This window comes from Apteryx mantelli, chromosome 5 (assembly GCF_036417845.1).
Source record: "Apteryx mantelli isolate bAptMan1 chromosome 5, bAptMan1.hap1, whole genome shotgun sequence".
NCBI lineage: Eukaryota > Metazoa > Chordata > Aves > Apterygiformes > Apterygidae > Apteryx > Apteryx mantelli.
In genome coordinates, this window is record NC_089982.1 from 22,764,371 (window position 1) to 22,780,753 (window position 16,383).

The 16,383-nt window shown below is 40.1% G+C and overlaps 1 protein-coding gene across 2 annotated transcripts in view; it reads left to right on the top strand.

The window, feature by feature from the left end:
- The window catches only part of UGT8 (UDP glycosyltransferase 8), a 49,218-nt gene that overhangs the window by 24,869 nt on the left and 7,966 nt on the right, over window positions 1-16,383 (top strand). For both annotated transcript variants that reach the window (XM_067297634.1, XM_013951904.2), the window contains exon 3: window positions 15,777-15,919. In XM_067297634.1, the coding sequence (XP_067153735.1) occupies window positions 15,777-15,919 (143 nt within the window). The remainder of the gene's footprint in view (window positions 1-15,776; window positions 15,920-16,383) is intronic.

A 16,383-nucleotide genomic window follows, 5' to 3' on the forward strand; every position in this document is an offset into this window, starting at 1 on the left:
GCTGAACATAACCTGTGTATTCCCATTTATTATTATGGGATGGTTAATCATCACTGAGCAGGTCCAGTGTATGGAAGATGCACCCTCAAGCTAGAAGTTGTCCTTTGTGATAGACAGTGTGCTATTTTCAGCGATTAAAGTATGTGAATTCAGAAGACAGTTCTTACTTGAGTACTGTTCTCTAAATGGCAGTGTCAACAGATCACCCGGAGAACTGGTTTTCAAGACCAGTTACTTGCTTGATACCAAGTTTCCTGCCATGGGAACTCAGTTCTCCGGCAGAGGTGGTGGTCTCTGAGCTGTTGAGCTAAAAGCTGAATGAAGGCAGGACTGGGCAGGTCACGCTGGGACTGGTTACCAGCATCGTCACTGGGAACTCTAAATTAGAGTAGCGTGTGCTCAACGAGGAGAGAGTTAATGTGGCTGCGTTTTACCCATGAGTAAATAAGAACTTTATTAGTGTGGGACAGAGTCCAGGGTTTATACTGATAACTCCAAAAGTAGTGCATTTTGAAAATAAATAAGAGATTATATTAGGAGTTTTTTTATGCATTAATATATATTTTTAAATGCATTGAGGACTCTACATGAGTAGAAGGAGCCTTAAAAGGTCAAAAGCTAAAGAAAGACCAAATATCAAGTCTTTAAGGTCATCACTGACTTAAACTATTAAGTATATGGTATTATCTGATGGTATTTTCCAGATAACTAATGATGACAACAGAGAAAGAAGGTTCCTCTGCCTTTTTTTAAAAATATTATTATTATTATTGTCTACATTCTGCTCCTTTAGAGGGATCCTGTAAAGCTAAATGAAACTGACTTTCAAAGTAATACACATTTTAAGAAACAATGGGGAAACCTGTTCTGTGGCATTTATATCTTGTGAATAGATTGATATGTTAGTTAGGCATTAATCTGTATGATAAGATATGTCCTTGAATGAGCATAGAAACTTAGGCTTACGGATTGGTATTCTAAGCACAGGTGTCTGGAAATACCCAGTCTATCATGGGAGAGGGGCAAAGGGCACTAGGAACAGTCAGGGAACTTAGCTACAAGAAAAGGAACTAAACAGTATTTCATAAAGACTTATGTAGATCAAATAATTGATTATGTACCTGGATTTAAACATAGACTGCTGTAGTTTGGATACAGCAGTACTTGAGATAATCTTCACTAGTATTTAAAAAACAAACAAAAAACCCACTGAAACTAAAATCAGGTATAACCTGTAACGTGTGAGTCAAGCGTTTCTTTCTTCATACATGCACAGATTAGAGTAACTGTAAAGTTCTCCTTTTCTTCGGGGTTCATGCTGTTTATGTTGATCCTGAGGAGCTGCTTTTGGATTGAAAACTGTTTCTTCTTGCTATGAAAAGAGAAACAAATGACTTTTTTTTACCCTTCTACCTGAGTAAAAGAACTAAATTTACATTATGAAGGAGGATATCCATGTTTGAGAAGTGAAAGCAATCCCTTCAGCTGTAGTTGACATCAAATAGTAATTATAATAACTTACTCACTCTTTCCTGTAGATCTGTCAAATCTTGTCATTATTTAGATCCAGATCTACATAACGCATTGGTGACTTTGAAATATTGTAAGTGAGAAGTTCTATTTTCTGAGGCTAGCTGACAGTTGCCTTTTTTTTAGCAGACTGGTGTTAGCCAATATTGATATTTATCTATCTTTAAAATGAGGTAGAAGAATAAGGAGACATTTGTTTCTTAAATCAGATAGTCTCCTTCATTCAAATTTAAGGGCATTTCCTTTATGCTCTTGAAGATGGTAGTGATAGATTTTTGCACATTGCACAGCACCATCATCTTGGCTCTTTAAGCCTGGGGAATAGTTCTTAGAGCAACTCTTGACAGTAAATTTCTAGTGATGTGAGACATTTCTAGAACTGTTATAAAATGCATGCGATTTTGTCAGCTAGGGAGGCAAAAAGTCTTTGAAGGACGAGGAGAGAGATTATGGGACACTGCATAAATTCTGTGCTCTCTCGTATGATCACGTATTTTGGCCCTGAAATGTATTTCCGCATAAAACTTCTTCACCACCGACTATTGATCTTCTGCTGCGCAAGTGAGTGCTGTCTAAGCTCTTCAAATACCCACAGTCGTAAAACAGTCACCTTTTCCCTGTCATAATCTTCAGTCTCAGATGTTCTAGTATTGCCAAATTGATGGAGCATGTCTGTTCCGGCTATACTGCTGTGTTTTAAATTCAGGAAGATACCTGACTCAGCATCTACCTATATAGAGCAAGACATGGGGAAAAGGATGTCAGAAGTCTGTTTAGTATCTCTAGTGAAACTTCGTCAGGAAGGCAGGCCTTCCAAGTACATATGCCTAACCTACGCTGGCATTCAGCACTCTGATGGACAAACGCCAGTCCTCTTCCAAAAGTTAGGAATAGGAGTCGTGCCTCCTAATCTTCAGCAATCTTGTGCTGTCCATCCAAAAGCAAGTTTACTTGATTCATAGATAGTAGAGAAAGGTGATTATTTCTTTAGCGCAAATGGTTGTATGTATCATGAATAGAAAAATGCCAGGTTCAAACCTTCGGTGTTGTATGAGTCAAATTCCTCAGAGTCAAATTGACAGAAGTTATTCTCCTGTTTTTCTTTATTTAAAAAGATCAAACAGGTTGGCATAAGCTACTATTGTAAATAGATTGTGTGGTTTAAAACATTTGAATTCATCACTTTCATGTTGAAACATGCAAGTCAACAAAAATTATTCACTTCGCTGATGTGCAGTGCTTTATCTGTAAGTGTCACTTGCAGGCTTTTAAGATTGAGCTGTATGTAGGACAAATAATCAGCTAGATTTATTTCCATAGTCTACTTTAGCATATTCTAGAACAATTTCTAACATAATGGATGAGATCTTATTTCCAAATGTGTATGTCTTTTTGTAGTATTTGGAACAGGCCTGAGTTTGGATGGCATGTTCGTATTGTTTGGGACATGTTTAGAGCTGACATTTAAGAGCAGAAAGCCCAGTCACGAATGCTATCGTTAGAAAAAGAATCTTCGTAATTAAGCCAACTTTTCTTCTTGTCAGATGTCCTAGTTACTGAAAAAAGATTACTTAAGTAGGAAACCTGTGTGTTCAGATAATAATGTGTTTGGGTACTTATTTATCATATTATTGATTAGCTTTAGAGGACATCCATTGTTTACAGTAGTGAAGCATCTGAATCTGCAGGAGGGTCACCTAGAAGAGATCAATGACTCCCGAGAAAGGACAGGAGAGAGGGATGAAGGAGAGGGAGAGGACTCTGTCATGAGTAGTTTTATTACACTGAATTTAGAAGCTTAAATACTACATAACGTTTTTCAGTGATGTGGTTTCAAGCATCTTTTATCTAATCTTTTTAAAGAGTGCTGGGAAGATTAATAATATATTTTCATCTTCTTTGCTTTTTTAATGAGTAACAGATGCATCCATCTTCCAAATAATGCCCTTCTCATTAAAACCTTGCCTTCAAGGGAATTCTAGTTTAGGGGAGCCAATTCATATTTGGCTAAAACTTGGCATATGGCAATCTTTTAGTTCCCAGGTTCAGCTGATTTACTTTACAGATGTCTTGAAACAGTTAAGTCTTTTTTTCTTTTCTAGCCAGGCTGAGCAATCCTGACAGTGAATTTGTCAACCTCCCTTCTCCAGGGACACATGAACCAGAGCAGTGAATAATTTTTTGGGGGGAGTCTATCCAAACTGTTATCTTGCTTAGCCAGTAGCAGGATAAGCAGTCCCTAACTTGAGAGGAGGGCAAAACATTGATTTGTACATTACCCATATTATAGTTATCAACTTAGTGACTGTTCCACTACTGATGAATCCTAATTTTGTTTTAGATCACAGCAGCATTTTGAGCAGACATTGTTGTTAATGGTATTTTCCCAGTGTTTTGTTTATTTGTTTTTTACTCCGGAGTAGGACTAGTGTAAAATGCAGCATGGAGGTAGTGTGGTTAAGATTTTTTTTTTTTTTTTTTTGCGATACACCTTCATAATTGAATATTAACTTTTCTCTGCTGTTTTGCTGACAGTTCATGTAGCTCAGTTGTGGCTTTCTGGCCAGGATCGACTACTTGGGCTCTGAAAGTGGGAGCAGGACATCTGACGGCTACCGCTGCTGCCCTGATTTACGGTCCAAGCCAGTATTCTCTGCATGGGCCATGTACACTTAATAGCACATTTAGAGCGACGGAGGCCTCTCGGGAGTGTTTCTGAGTACAGCTCTGCTCACCCCAACCAACTGGAGGAGGAGTGGAGAAGACTAGGGAAGGTTTATTAAAGGATGCGAGATCTTACCACTCGCACAGGGACTCACAAGCTGGGTGGTTTTAAGCTCATCAAAGAAGGGATGATGACTGCCTCTTTTAGAAAACAAACAAACAAAAAAAAGGGAGGAGGTAAACCACAAGGAGAGAGAAAAGCTATTTAACCTGCGGGAAGATATTGGAAGAACAAGAAATGGAGAAGAACTTCCCATTATTAAATCAAAGCAGTGGATTAGGATTAGATCTCTCACCCCACCCGCAGATTGCAGGTGTTGTACAGGAACCTACCTAAGTTAGTGTACAGTGTGGCTTTATGGAAGGGTTATATGGCAGCATCTAAAACTTTAAAATTCGGCTTCTTTCCAGTTCTGTTTTTCCTGATGTAGTTGCTGGGATTTAATTTGACTCAATGTTCTGTAGATGGAATAAGTAAAGACAGTTCTCCATACTTAAAGATTTTTTTTAACTATTAGTTGTACTATATAGGCAGCTAGTGATGTAGGAAGACTGGCAAAACTTCAGTTTGTGTTCACATTTAATAATCCCAAACCTTTCTGTGTATGCTTGCTGACAAGGCTTCCTGCTTAGGGTTGGTGGGTTTTTTTGTTGTTTTTTGTTTTTTTTGTGTGTTTTTAGAGAATATCGCCTCTATTGTAATGCCTACAAGTTCTTTTAAATGAATACTGGATTTGAGGATACCTTTATTGTACCTGTTACTATATCAATATGCAGTAATTTTAATAAGCTCTTTTGAAGGGCAAGTTTTGTATTTTCAACTCCCCTCCATTCACTTGAAAAGCAAGCTTGCTCTCCTAGTGTGTTTGCCAAAGGTCCAATTAGTAATGGATTTTTAACGAAGAGCACTGCATCAGGGAAGTACTTGCACAGTAGTTTCTCTGGTTGACCTCTAGTTTTCAGTAGAAGGTGCACTTGGAGGTTTCACTGGATCTCTCTGTAATTCTAGAGACAGCTGAGATACAGGAGACGAGGCAAAGGCTTGCGGTACTGTATTTCTTGCCTGTGTTTTGAGTCTGAATTTTATTTCTTTCAGGTTAGCTGGACTTTAAAATCTTGTTTCAGTATTGGATGTTAAATGGGAAAGGTGATAAAGGTCAGGGACAATAAAACTAAACATTCTAGACATTAAAAATGATTTTACACTTTGAAAACACTTTTCCAGTACATTTTTGATGAGGCACATATATGGTACCTATGCTACATGATTGACTGGTGAATCTGTCTTTCAGTGGGACTGAACTGTTCCTGATAATTTTAAAGAAGCACTTTATCACCAATAGCATTATTAAGTAAAATGTGACAATAGTGCACTTAATACTGTTTGGAGACCTATTTGCAAATAATTTTATCAAATCTTACATTTTGTTTTTCACAGCTGTGAGTGCCAGCATAACTTAGATGGTTTTAACCAGTAAGAAACTAGACTAATTTAGTCTGATGCTATAATCTGAATATGCTTTTTTTTTAATGTCAGAGGCATTACTTTTGGAATTATCTTATTCTATGCCAATATGAGCTACAAAACATGGGAAAAAGTGCATGTTAAGTGTATGGATTTTTTGCATATAATAGCTGTCATTGATAGAATGAGATTTGTAAGCATCAATGCCATGTGGTGCAGCCAACATCAGTATCTCTAGGGAAGCCAAGATATAATGCTTGTTGAGCGTTTAAAGGAAAAATCACCTATTTTGTTCCATTTTTTTTTAGGAGTTTCAGTTTCTGGTTTCAAGCAGCAGACTGCATGAGAGGAGAGAGGCGATAGGACAGAAAAAAGTCTGTTCAGTTAGGTGTCCCTCCCCGCCCGCAGAGAAGCGGTGGTGACCAACAGTGGTTTGGGTCTGAGGAAAGAGCACTTAATCCGCAGTAACCAGGGGGAAGTGGGGAGGGAGGAGGCTTGTTCTTGGCTGGGAACAGGATGGCTGGTGTTCATTGAACTGGTGCGGATGATATGAAAAGGAACAAATCCTTAAAACTTGCAACTGGCGTGTTTGCCTTGTAGCCATCGCTTTTAAAATGTAGGAATTTGTTAGCTGCAAAATAACCTTCAGAGTGGGGCACATCCATCCGCCAGGGCCGAGGCGACAGGCAGCCCCGTTTATTGACTCGGAGGGGTGAGCTGGCCTCTGCCCCTTACGCTGGCACATTTGCTCGGGGGTTTCGTGTCCTTTGCCCATTATAGCAAATAAGCTGACTTGCAGACTAACGGCAAGTCAATACGAACGTCATACTGTGCCTGAAATGTTGTGTTTCTTTGGGTTTGCAGTAGACCCAGTGCGGCCTATGACGCATTATTTTTTAACTTTCAGATTATGTGCTAGGAACCTGTTTGTTCAGTGATACAGGTACAGGTAACCCTCCTCGCCTTGGGCCAGGTTACAGACACCCAGAAGGTCGGGATCCAGTCAAGTTATTAATCTGCTCCAACTGCCGGTGCTGCAACATCATTTTTGAATAAAATTTGAAATGAGGGTAAAAACGTATTGATAATATAGTATTTAAATACTTCATCTGAGAAAAGTACTATTTAGATGATGCCAGAAAAGTTAGGACACTGAGAAATATTGTCTGAATACCTTTCTGTTCTGTTATCAGTGAGCATCTAGTTTCTAAAAATCACTTTTTTTGGAAATCAGGTCTGGTTTTGTCTACTCTAAGCAGCTTTTTGTAGTAGAAGTTGCACAGTGTGTCTGTGCCTTCCATTGGAGAATGATGGTCTGCAACCATATTCAAAGAAGAGGCATTTGTGCTCTTACACATTTGAATCTAGCAGCTGAACAGGGAAAGCTTCGGATATTAAACCCGGTTATGTTTGTATTTGTGCACTTTGTTTATCTGAAACAAAGCTCAGTATTAGGCACCACTGGTTACTGCCAGCTGGGCCCTCACTCGGGAGTCACAGCTGTGCCTTTAGCATCTTGGCCTGCTAAGAATAGCTAATTAGAAAACCAAACAGAACAAAGCTCACACAGTGGTGGCAGCACAATAGCATTCTTGTCTGAAAATGATAAAAAAGATTTTTTATTTATTTTTTTCCCCTGCCTATAATAGGGGATAGATCAATAAGTGCTTATTCTTCCCGATACAAGCAGAAGGAGAACCTTAGCAAAAGACTAGTACATACTCAAAAGCCTTCGCTCTTCAGTGATAGTGTCATATAGAAATCATTACTCATAGATAACTCAGAAAAGAGAACAAAGCAAGGTCGTAATAGCTGCTCCTGTACAAAGCTCTTGCTGCAATAAATTTTACTAATGTTGAAAAAGCAGCCACCTGCTTAGGCAGTCTATGAACAGCATAAATGACAAACACAAGGAAGTGTTTTAAAAACAAATGTATAACTTCTGAAAGAGGTGAAGATGGCCTCAAGACCAAAAGACCACATGAAAGCTTCCTGCTAAAAGAAGGAAGGGAATAGTAGCTGACTGACTCTCTGCGTCTGCCTGGTCTGTCCAAATGCCGGAGAGCTCTGTAAAACCCTTAAGTGTATTTAATTATCATTTTTAAAGGGTTTAGAAAGCATATCTGATGTGGAATATGTTTAAAGATGAATTAGGATGTCTTCTGAGACTTGTTATTCTGGGGTCAGTTAGTCAAAGTAAGTAACTAGTGATCTGAATCAACAAGCAACAAGTAGGAAACTTCAAATGAAAGTTTATTGTTTTAGTCATTTTACTTTTCTACTGTTTTGCCCAAAGCATTTGCATTTGCATGGAAGTTAATGTGAAAACAGGCAGAGAGGCCTGACAGGGTTTAGCACCATATCATAACTTGGAGTGTGCTCTTACACCCTTTTGCATGCTCAGGTATGAAATGCTTTGATGCAGTTTCCTCATTTAAGTCAAATGAAAATAGTGGATAATGAGTTTATGTTTATTAGATGGTAATGTTTCATTGTGGATACGTGTGAAGCTGCATGCAGTTGAAAACCAAACTTCAGTTAGAAGTGCAGAAATGGAACAATTTAAAGTTGTTTTGTTATTAAAATTAGCCTCAATTTGCTGAAGAGATGAGAAGAAGACAGATGATCAAAATCTGCTTTACACTCAATTGCTGTATTAGCTGTAGTAAATGGCTTGACTGGTTTTCTGTTTTGCGTATGGGCTAACTTCATCCCAGGTATACTGTGTCTGCAAGTTCCCTCTCCGCTGGTGGAGAGATGTGCATGGTTAAGAAGAGGTGAAGTGTCTAACGGTGGGTGCTCTGATTTATCCTTTGGATAGGCCTCTCCACTGACTGAGAAAGCCTGGAGAAAATAGCCTCCCTAACTCAAGTCGTCGTCTTAAATATCTCTCCGATCCTAAGATTTTTCAGCTATATTTCAGTGTCCTAAACATTTCTGGAAAATCCCAATATGCCTCTAAGTATCACCTTGTTTTTAATGTGACTTTACAAACAACAACAACAAAAAAATAGCTGTATTGTTTCTTATTTCCTAACTGTGGGACTGTGTGTCAGTTAAAAGGATTGGCGGCCGTAAGAAACGGTGGAAGTTGTTTTATTGTGCCTTTTTAAACCAGATTCAACAAAAAGTTTTGTAAGTGCCTGATCCCAGTTTTTAGAAATCCAATTCAGTTTCAGCTGATTCTTTTGAAAATCTTCTTGTCAAGGTTTTCACGGTTTTGGGGGGTTTTAATTGCTTAGTTTTTGATCCCTAGTTTGGAAGGGGGAAAACAAGGTTTCTGTTTCTAAGCTTCTGCTCAGTCTCCTCAGTTTGCCAGGTAACCTCCATGGAGAAAATGTTGTCTGCGATTGCTGACTATGCTAGGAGCTGAAGCAATTGAGGCAAGAGTCTTTCTAGTCAACAGAAACTGCAAACACCTACATTTTTTTTCCACATATAAGTAAGTGTTCTGCTATAGTGGTAGAAAAAGGTGAACATTTAAAGGAGAATCTGTCTTTGAGACACATATGTAGAGTTTGAATTGACTGTGGAAGTCAAAGGTGTTTGCCTAAAAAGTTGTAATTTCAAATATTAAGCATTCTTTTCGTGCATTAGAAAATCTGATTTTTCTTCCAAAAAGTCACTTTAGTAATGAGACTGCATTGTAACTTTTTGGTCTTTCAACCATGATGTATAAAACTATTCCTTTGCCAAGATGCTTACAAAGAGCTTGACAGCACTGGGGTAGCTTACTGGGGTGGCTGCCCTGTCAGCCGGTGTTGGCTCAGTCTTTCCTTGTACTTTCTTTTCTGTCTGTAGCGTTATTTGGCCATTTACAGTATTTACACATTTAAACTCTGAAGGGAATGGCAGAGGCTTTTTTCGTTATAAAGTGAAAAATACTAAGATTCATAAAATCGAACTTTAAAGCTTCAGGATGTGATTCTGTAAACAAGATTTCCAAGCACATAGCTGGCTTAAGTTAAAGGAGGTACGTGTGTTGGGAATGTCTAAATTGATATAGAACAACCTTTGAAAGGTTCACACTAATATTTTCCTGGGTTAAAACACCACCTATACGATTTAATATCTAGCATGCTGAATTTACAGAACAACTAGGACAGAATATCATTTAAACGGGGCCAAAGGAAGTAAATTCTCATGCTGGAAGTGAGGAGCTGTAAAGCACTGTCAGAAATGGTGGCTTCCCTGTTCAGGCAATGGCAGCTCTAATGACTCATTCTGACTCAGTGCCGTTTCCTGTTGTGCCTGATTACATCAGGAAGACAATGTTCCCAAGGTCAAAAGGCTAAGTGGATTTTAAAAAAGAAATGGGTCCATTCAGATGGGAGAGGTCTAGGTATCAATGAAACCTTTCCTGTGCAGCCCTGGAGTGGTGATTGCATTTGTTTTCTAATGCAAGTCACAGTAACTTATGTGACTCAGTAACTGATGAGATAACTCAATGTGTGCCCTCTTTCTTTCTTCAGCTATGCTCAGGAAAGCTGGTTTTTCTGGTTTCTCTCTGTTGTAGAAGACCCCTTGAGATGCACACTTGGAGTGTCGGGGCTAATATGCTCCAAATGAATAAAAGGGCAGAAAGGATGAAGACTGGAGTGGCTGAATATGCTAGCATTGCAGGCAAAGTTGTTGCTTTATTGCGTTAGTGTGTTCTACTTCCATGATTCAGGTTTTGCAACATTAGCTCAAAATCTGTGTTTCACCCTACTAATCTTGTATCTCAGTTCCTGCGATGTATTGAAAAAGTAAATATTAGCAATGTGTGTGCAAGAATTCAAGTGAAGTTTCTGAAAGTTGCTCGACATAGCCATAGTAATAATCCTGATAAAGTCTTTTCATGTGCCAAGATCATAGTCTGCTTTTTATCTATTGCAAGTTTTCCCTATATGCCTTTTATAGGTCACATCAGTAACAGGGAAGGGACAGGGAAATACTGGTCCTTGTACCATGGCCCAGCTAATGGTACCAGGACCTTCATATATATTTTGCAACCAAAGGGCAGCTAATGCCAGTCATTTGAATTCAATTTTGTTAGATCTTTAATTTAGAAAATGTATATAAAAAGCTGTTATGAGATAGAATTCTAAGAGGTTAAAGGAATCTGAGAGGACCAACAGACTCTTTAAGGTCACTAACTCAATTGGTTTTACAAGGAGGAAATATAAGTTGCCTGTTCTTCATTTCTTATTTTTACCTGACTCTTACATTTTTAGTAATGCCTAGTGATCCAGTTAATTAAGGCTGTGTTATGATAGGAATTATATGAACATATGCAAGGAGAACCCTTGTCCCAAGAAGTCTATAGTATATTTTTTACAGCCCATGCACGGTACTAATTTTCAGCCCCCCCTCGGGGGAATTACATTGGAAAGGGGCTGCAAGATGAGAAGGAAGGCAAGTAATTTCCCTTACTACCAGGATGATATAAGGCTTAAATAAATTTAAGGCAAAATTAGATGAAAACATTTCAATTGGTGTCAAAATGTGAAGACTTCGGTTGAAGCTCTTCTGGATCTTCTCCTGGTAGGCACAAAAGTTTTGTTCTGTATTATCTAAGCATTCAAAACTGCGTTCGTAATCTAGCATCTGAAACAAAAATCTGCGGACAAATTCAAGTGCCTTTGCTCCTGCCCTAGGTTGGCCAGACATCATCAGACTCTGGTCTGGAAGCCCCTGGCAGCCGTGTCAGTTGTGGGCTTAGTCCGCACCTTTTGTGGTTGCATTAATGCGAGCTGGTCTGCACCTGCCCAGCTCAGAGTATGGCAAATACGTTTCACTTGTCTCTTGCTTGTGTAGAGCCATCCGCAGCAGTCAGCAGGCTCCTCCTGAAGTTGGTGAGAATCTTCCCATCGAAATTTATAGCACTTGTGTCCTGCTTTGAGAGCTCGCGGCTGCCTATATGTATGTACCCACACTCAGAAGTGGGGCAGGAGAGGCAGCACTCATAAAGAGCTGCGTTTTGCACAAAATCAGGCACAGTTCTTAGTCTGATCTTTATAATGCCATTCAAGATGGCAAACATCCATTCTGTTTGATCCTGACTGCATGAATCTGTCTCAGCTATCTGGGTTTTAAGTTTCCCAGAGAAAAGATTGCGTTTTCATGGTTTGCCCACCTGTTACGCCATGCGTTCTCCTGAACCAGTGGCATAGCTTCAAACAGAGGGGTTGCAGAGGCCTGACAATGAAATAAAGCATAATAACACAAAGTGGGTTGCTGTGCCCAGTAGTAGAATGAAAATGCTTTTGTGGGGCAACTCTAATGCTATGGTACATGGTAAAGACTCCTTTTTTTCCTACGTAAAGTTCCAGGTACTTAATAGTTATTTGTTAATATTTTGCATGCCATGAGAAAATTAGCTCAAAAGACTACAGTCATAGCAAAAATGCAAATATCCTAGGAAATAAATTGCAATTCCCTAATGAAGGGGAACTCGGGACACGCAGGGACTCGGAGACAAATAAGCCACAGGTGACTTCAGCTCTCAGAATATGAATTGAATAAATGTCACAGACATTTATTTTGTGAGAGATCGATCTTTTAGGGCATGATACTGGACTGCTTTTCAGAACGGCTTAGTGAGGCCTATAAAAGGCTATTTTCTAGTTACCTTCAAACAACAGATGGGAAATAGTTCAAGATGTAACTAGTTGAACCACTATGTAAAGTCACTATAATATAAGGACATTTGGAGTATGCATTCAGTCCCTAACTAACACTTAAGGACAAGCTTTAAATAACTCGCAAAAACAGTTGGAGTCTTTTGTCAGAAGCGTAGCAAATAATAAATGATTCAGCATGGGGCAGGTCAGAGATGCTCCCCACCTCTGCCCACATACACAGAAAAAGTTAGAAAAGAAAACAAAGTGGAAGAGATTGAAGCAAATTGAAAAGGTTAAGTGTAAATGTGTGGATTTAGAGAAAATGGAAGTCCCTGCTTCACTGTCTAACAGGAGAACAGTGCCCAATTCCCAGGCCAATGTGCAGATCTTTGGTGCGCGTGCTGGTTTCTGTGGTAGCTTTTGTGATTTTGTGCCCTGCTATGATAGTGCCGCATTGCTCTGTTATGTCTGGCCTCCTATTTATTGCCAGAACAAGAGGCACATTGTGAACAGCGTACTTTATTTCCCTTTTACTCATTTCCTATTGCTGTACTGGTATTAAGCTGCCTTACATTTCACTTTGGTGAGATTAAAATCAAAACATATCTTGGAAAAGATAAGATGTTCTTTGGCAGGCTGATATGTCTGTATGCCAGTGGTATTATTTTATAATTTTTGCTGCTAGCAGTTATATTCAAATTCTATTTCCAATGCATGTTTGCAAAACGTACCTTAGACCTTCTGATTTTTCCTTTTTTCTTCTCTCTCTTTTTTTTTCCTTCCTGAAGCCCCAAATGACATTGTTCTCATATTTGAGATGTGTTTAGCTAGCAACTCTGTTCTATCTAATATGCTAAGATAGTTTTTCTTCTGGCTCTGCAGGGCTCTGCCATCTCAGTGCTCTTTAGGTAGTTGTATCTGCTGGCTTGCATTTTCATCAGTTATATAAACTGTGTTGCAACAAAGTCAACCAAGGGTTCAGATTTTGCTGTCTCTTTAGTAACTTAACTGTTAATTGCCTGAGGCATTAACTGTGAACAACTACCCGAGGCTGGACCCAGTGCAGTGAGTTTTTAGGGCAATGAAATTCTGGCCCCCAAAAGGCCCATGACAAGACTTCGTTTGGGTCTGATGGAACTCAGTTGCCGTTATGTCACTGCAGTCCTTATTTTGTTCTTCTAATAGGCATATCCTTCCCTAGATATATCCTGGAAAAAAATGTGTACAACTGCTATTCAAAGATCTATTTCAGGATCTGCTTTGTTATCAGAGGTTTTATGACCTGCATTTTTTGGATAATTGGATCCGAAATGCAGTAGTTCAGATTGAAATCAATATAGCAGCCAAAGAAAGGGACTGATTTTTGCAGCTCATTAAAGAGGTGCTATGTAACAAAATGTGCAGGCGAGAGATTTTGGAGGGTGCTGCAGAAGGGTGGTGATTACCGAGAGCTGCTGCTGGCTCACCGCGGTACCTGTGACTGCGTGCTGGCACGGCGCCTCAGCCGAGCGGCAGTGACATTGTCACAGCACTGTTAATCCTCAGCGGTACGCACATGGCAAGAGCGCACCTAGTAATTGGGTGGATGTTTGTGTAGTTTTTTTTTTTTTCTTTTTAACTAACAGAAACACTTTGTCTTGTAAGTAGCAACTGGATGTTATGGCACCACTGCTCTTTGTTGTGGGTCCCAAACTGTGGGTAGATGCACCCAGCTTGAAGAGTCTTGGGCTGGCTTGGCTCAGACGGCCTCGCTTGCTTGTTGACAAGCCTGGGGATGTTTCACATGCAGCTTCCGCAGTGCCCCGTTCCCCAAGAAGGGCGTTTGGAGATTGCGCTTGGCCATGCCCGCTCCTTGACATCTGAAACGACTGGCAGTGAGGTGGACGACCACATCTAGCTGCTTCTGAACCGCTGTGCGGACAGGTGTCATGGTGTGCCCGGTGCCCTCCTCGGCCGGCAGCCTTGCTCTGCGGCTGCTGCCGTTCATGCCCACTTTCCCGCGGTTCTTCTCCGGGGCAGCAGGGCCTGGAGCACGCCAGCATCTTCTCCCTTTACAGAGGTGAGGCTGAGGCCAAGACCCACAGCTGGATGTAGCAGTGTAGCAATATTCCTGCTTTCCCAGCTCAGACACCTCATCTTAGCACCCCTTTGTGGGGTGAGCTGATTTAACGCTGTTTCCTGTTGAGAGCCCTCAGGTGGCAGCAGCAGCAGCAGCGGAGGGCAGGTGAAGCGGCCGCGCTGCAGCCGTGCCAAGGCTGCATCGTGCTGCCTGATGGGAAGGACGCAGAGCGTGTGCTGCTGTAAAAGCTGCTCCCTCCTACCGCTCATCTCGCTGCATGACTCTCCTTTACGCCTCCTAGAGCCGCTCTTGTTCTGCACTTGAGTAACTCTAAGGACCTAATAAATTCAGAGCAATGCAACACTGCAAGCTTCTGCTTTCTCCGCTGCCTTGCTTGCCTAAGTTAAGGTGGTCCTTGTATCAAGGAGGGGCTGCAAAAACTGCGTTGCAAGAGATGTGATTTCAGAATAGTCACAGTAGAAGGACAGGCATAAGAAAAAAGGGGGATAATATAAGAACTCTTTGTGCATTTATCGTGTACTCTTTGTGGTACTGTTTACTTAAATAACAAAATGTAAGGGCTTTGACCTTATTTGCTAGTCTAGCCTTCAGAGGTTAAAACTAGGCTCCACTGAAATTAGTTTTGCTTTTGACTTAAATGGTATCATGAGTTCAGGGACTGCAGAGATTTTTAATTTGTTTCTGGGTAGTGCTGCTTAATGTAATACTGGTGACTTGTCTTGGAAGAGGCACATGGTTGTGTAAATAAGCTGAAGTGTATAAATCAAGAAAGTGGGGCATCAACCCCTAACAAACTTGCCATGTGGATTGTTGTTTACTGTTCCTTGAAATCCTGGAACAGTGGAAACAGGAGATGTTTTTTGAAAGCTCTGGCTTCTTTCAAGTTCTGCTATTTTTATATAAATGAAATATAAAACTGTTTTATGAACTACTTTCATTTTCTTTCAGATATTTGATCTTTAGCCTTAGTCTCAGACTTCATTCATGTGTTTCCTATATTTTTATTTCCAGGTGATACTACAAGATACAGAGATCTATTTACATTTTGCTGAGTTAAAATACAGTATTTTTCATGTGAATGTGTGTCAACTTTGGTCAATTATGAAAGGACAAATTGTCTTATGAAACTGGTTGTTGATATGAAAGCTGAAACAAATCAGGAAGAATTTTAACGTTCATAGTCTATACTTTGTATTCTGAATATCTGGGTCATTGTACTCAGTAATTTCCCAAATTGTTATGACTTTTGAAACTTGACTTTTTAAGTAATGTAGGGACCAACAAATGTTTCTGCGAAGCAGTGCTTATTTAATCTGTTTCTGTGGCTTCCCCATACTTCTACAGTGCTCAGTATAAATTTTCATTTTAACAGGATCTCCAAACATGGGTGAATGGTGCTAATGAAAATGGCTTTGTCCTCGTCTCATTTGGAGCTGGAGTGAAATATCTGTCAGAAGATATAGCAAATAAGTTAGCACATGCTTTGGCAAGACTGCCTCAGAGAGTTATTTGGAGGTAAGTGCAGTGGTAGAAGTACTTAGGGGGGATTTGACACACACTCACTTTCTGCTGTACCACTATGATCTAGAGTGGCATCGAATGCAGAGTCTGCAATTCAAATAGTCTGGGTGGCCCAGGGGACACGACTGTTTTGAAAGATGCTCTTTCTGGAATTATTGCAGTCCCCCAGTAATATGGAGGAGCTATGATTTCTTGGCAGAGAGAGCATAGGTTATAATCCTGTGCTGAGTATGTATCCCAGAAGGATGTGACAGAAAGATTGGGGACAAGGAAAAGAGTCTGGGGTTATAACATTAGTGACATACTGTCATCGTTTCTGGTAAAGGTGACACACCAGGGAGTGAGAATGACATTCTGCTGATTTAATCTTAGGAAGGATCCAAGACAGCGTACGTCACAGAAAGGATAAAAGTCTCTGTAAGCTGTTATGCAGAGGGGAAATGCCCTTTCCCCAGTGC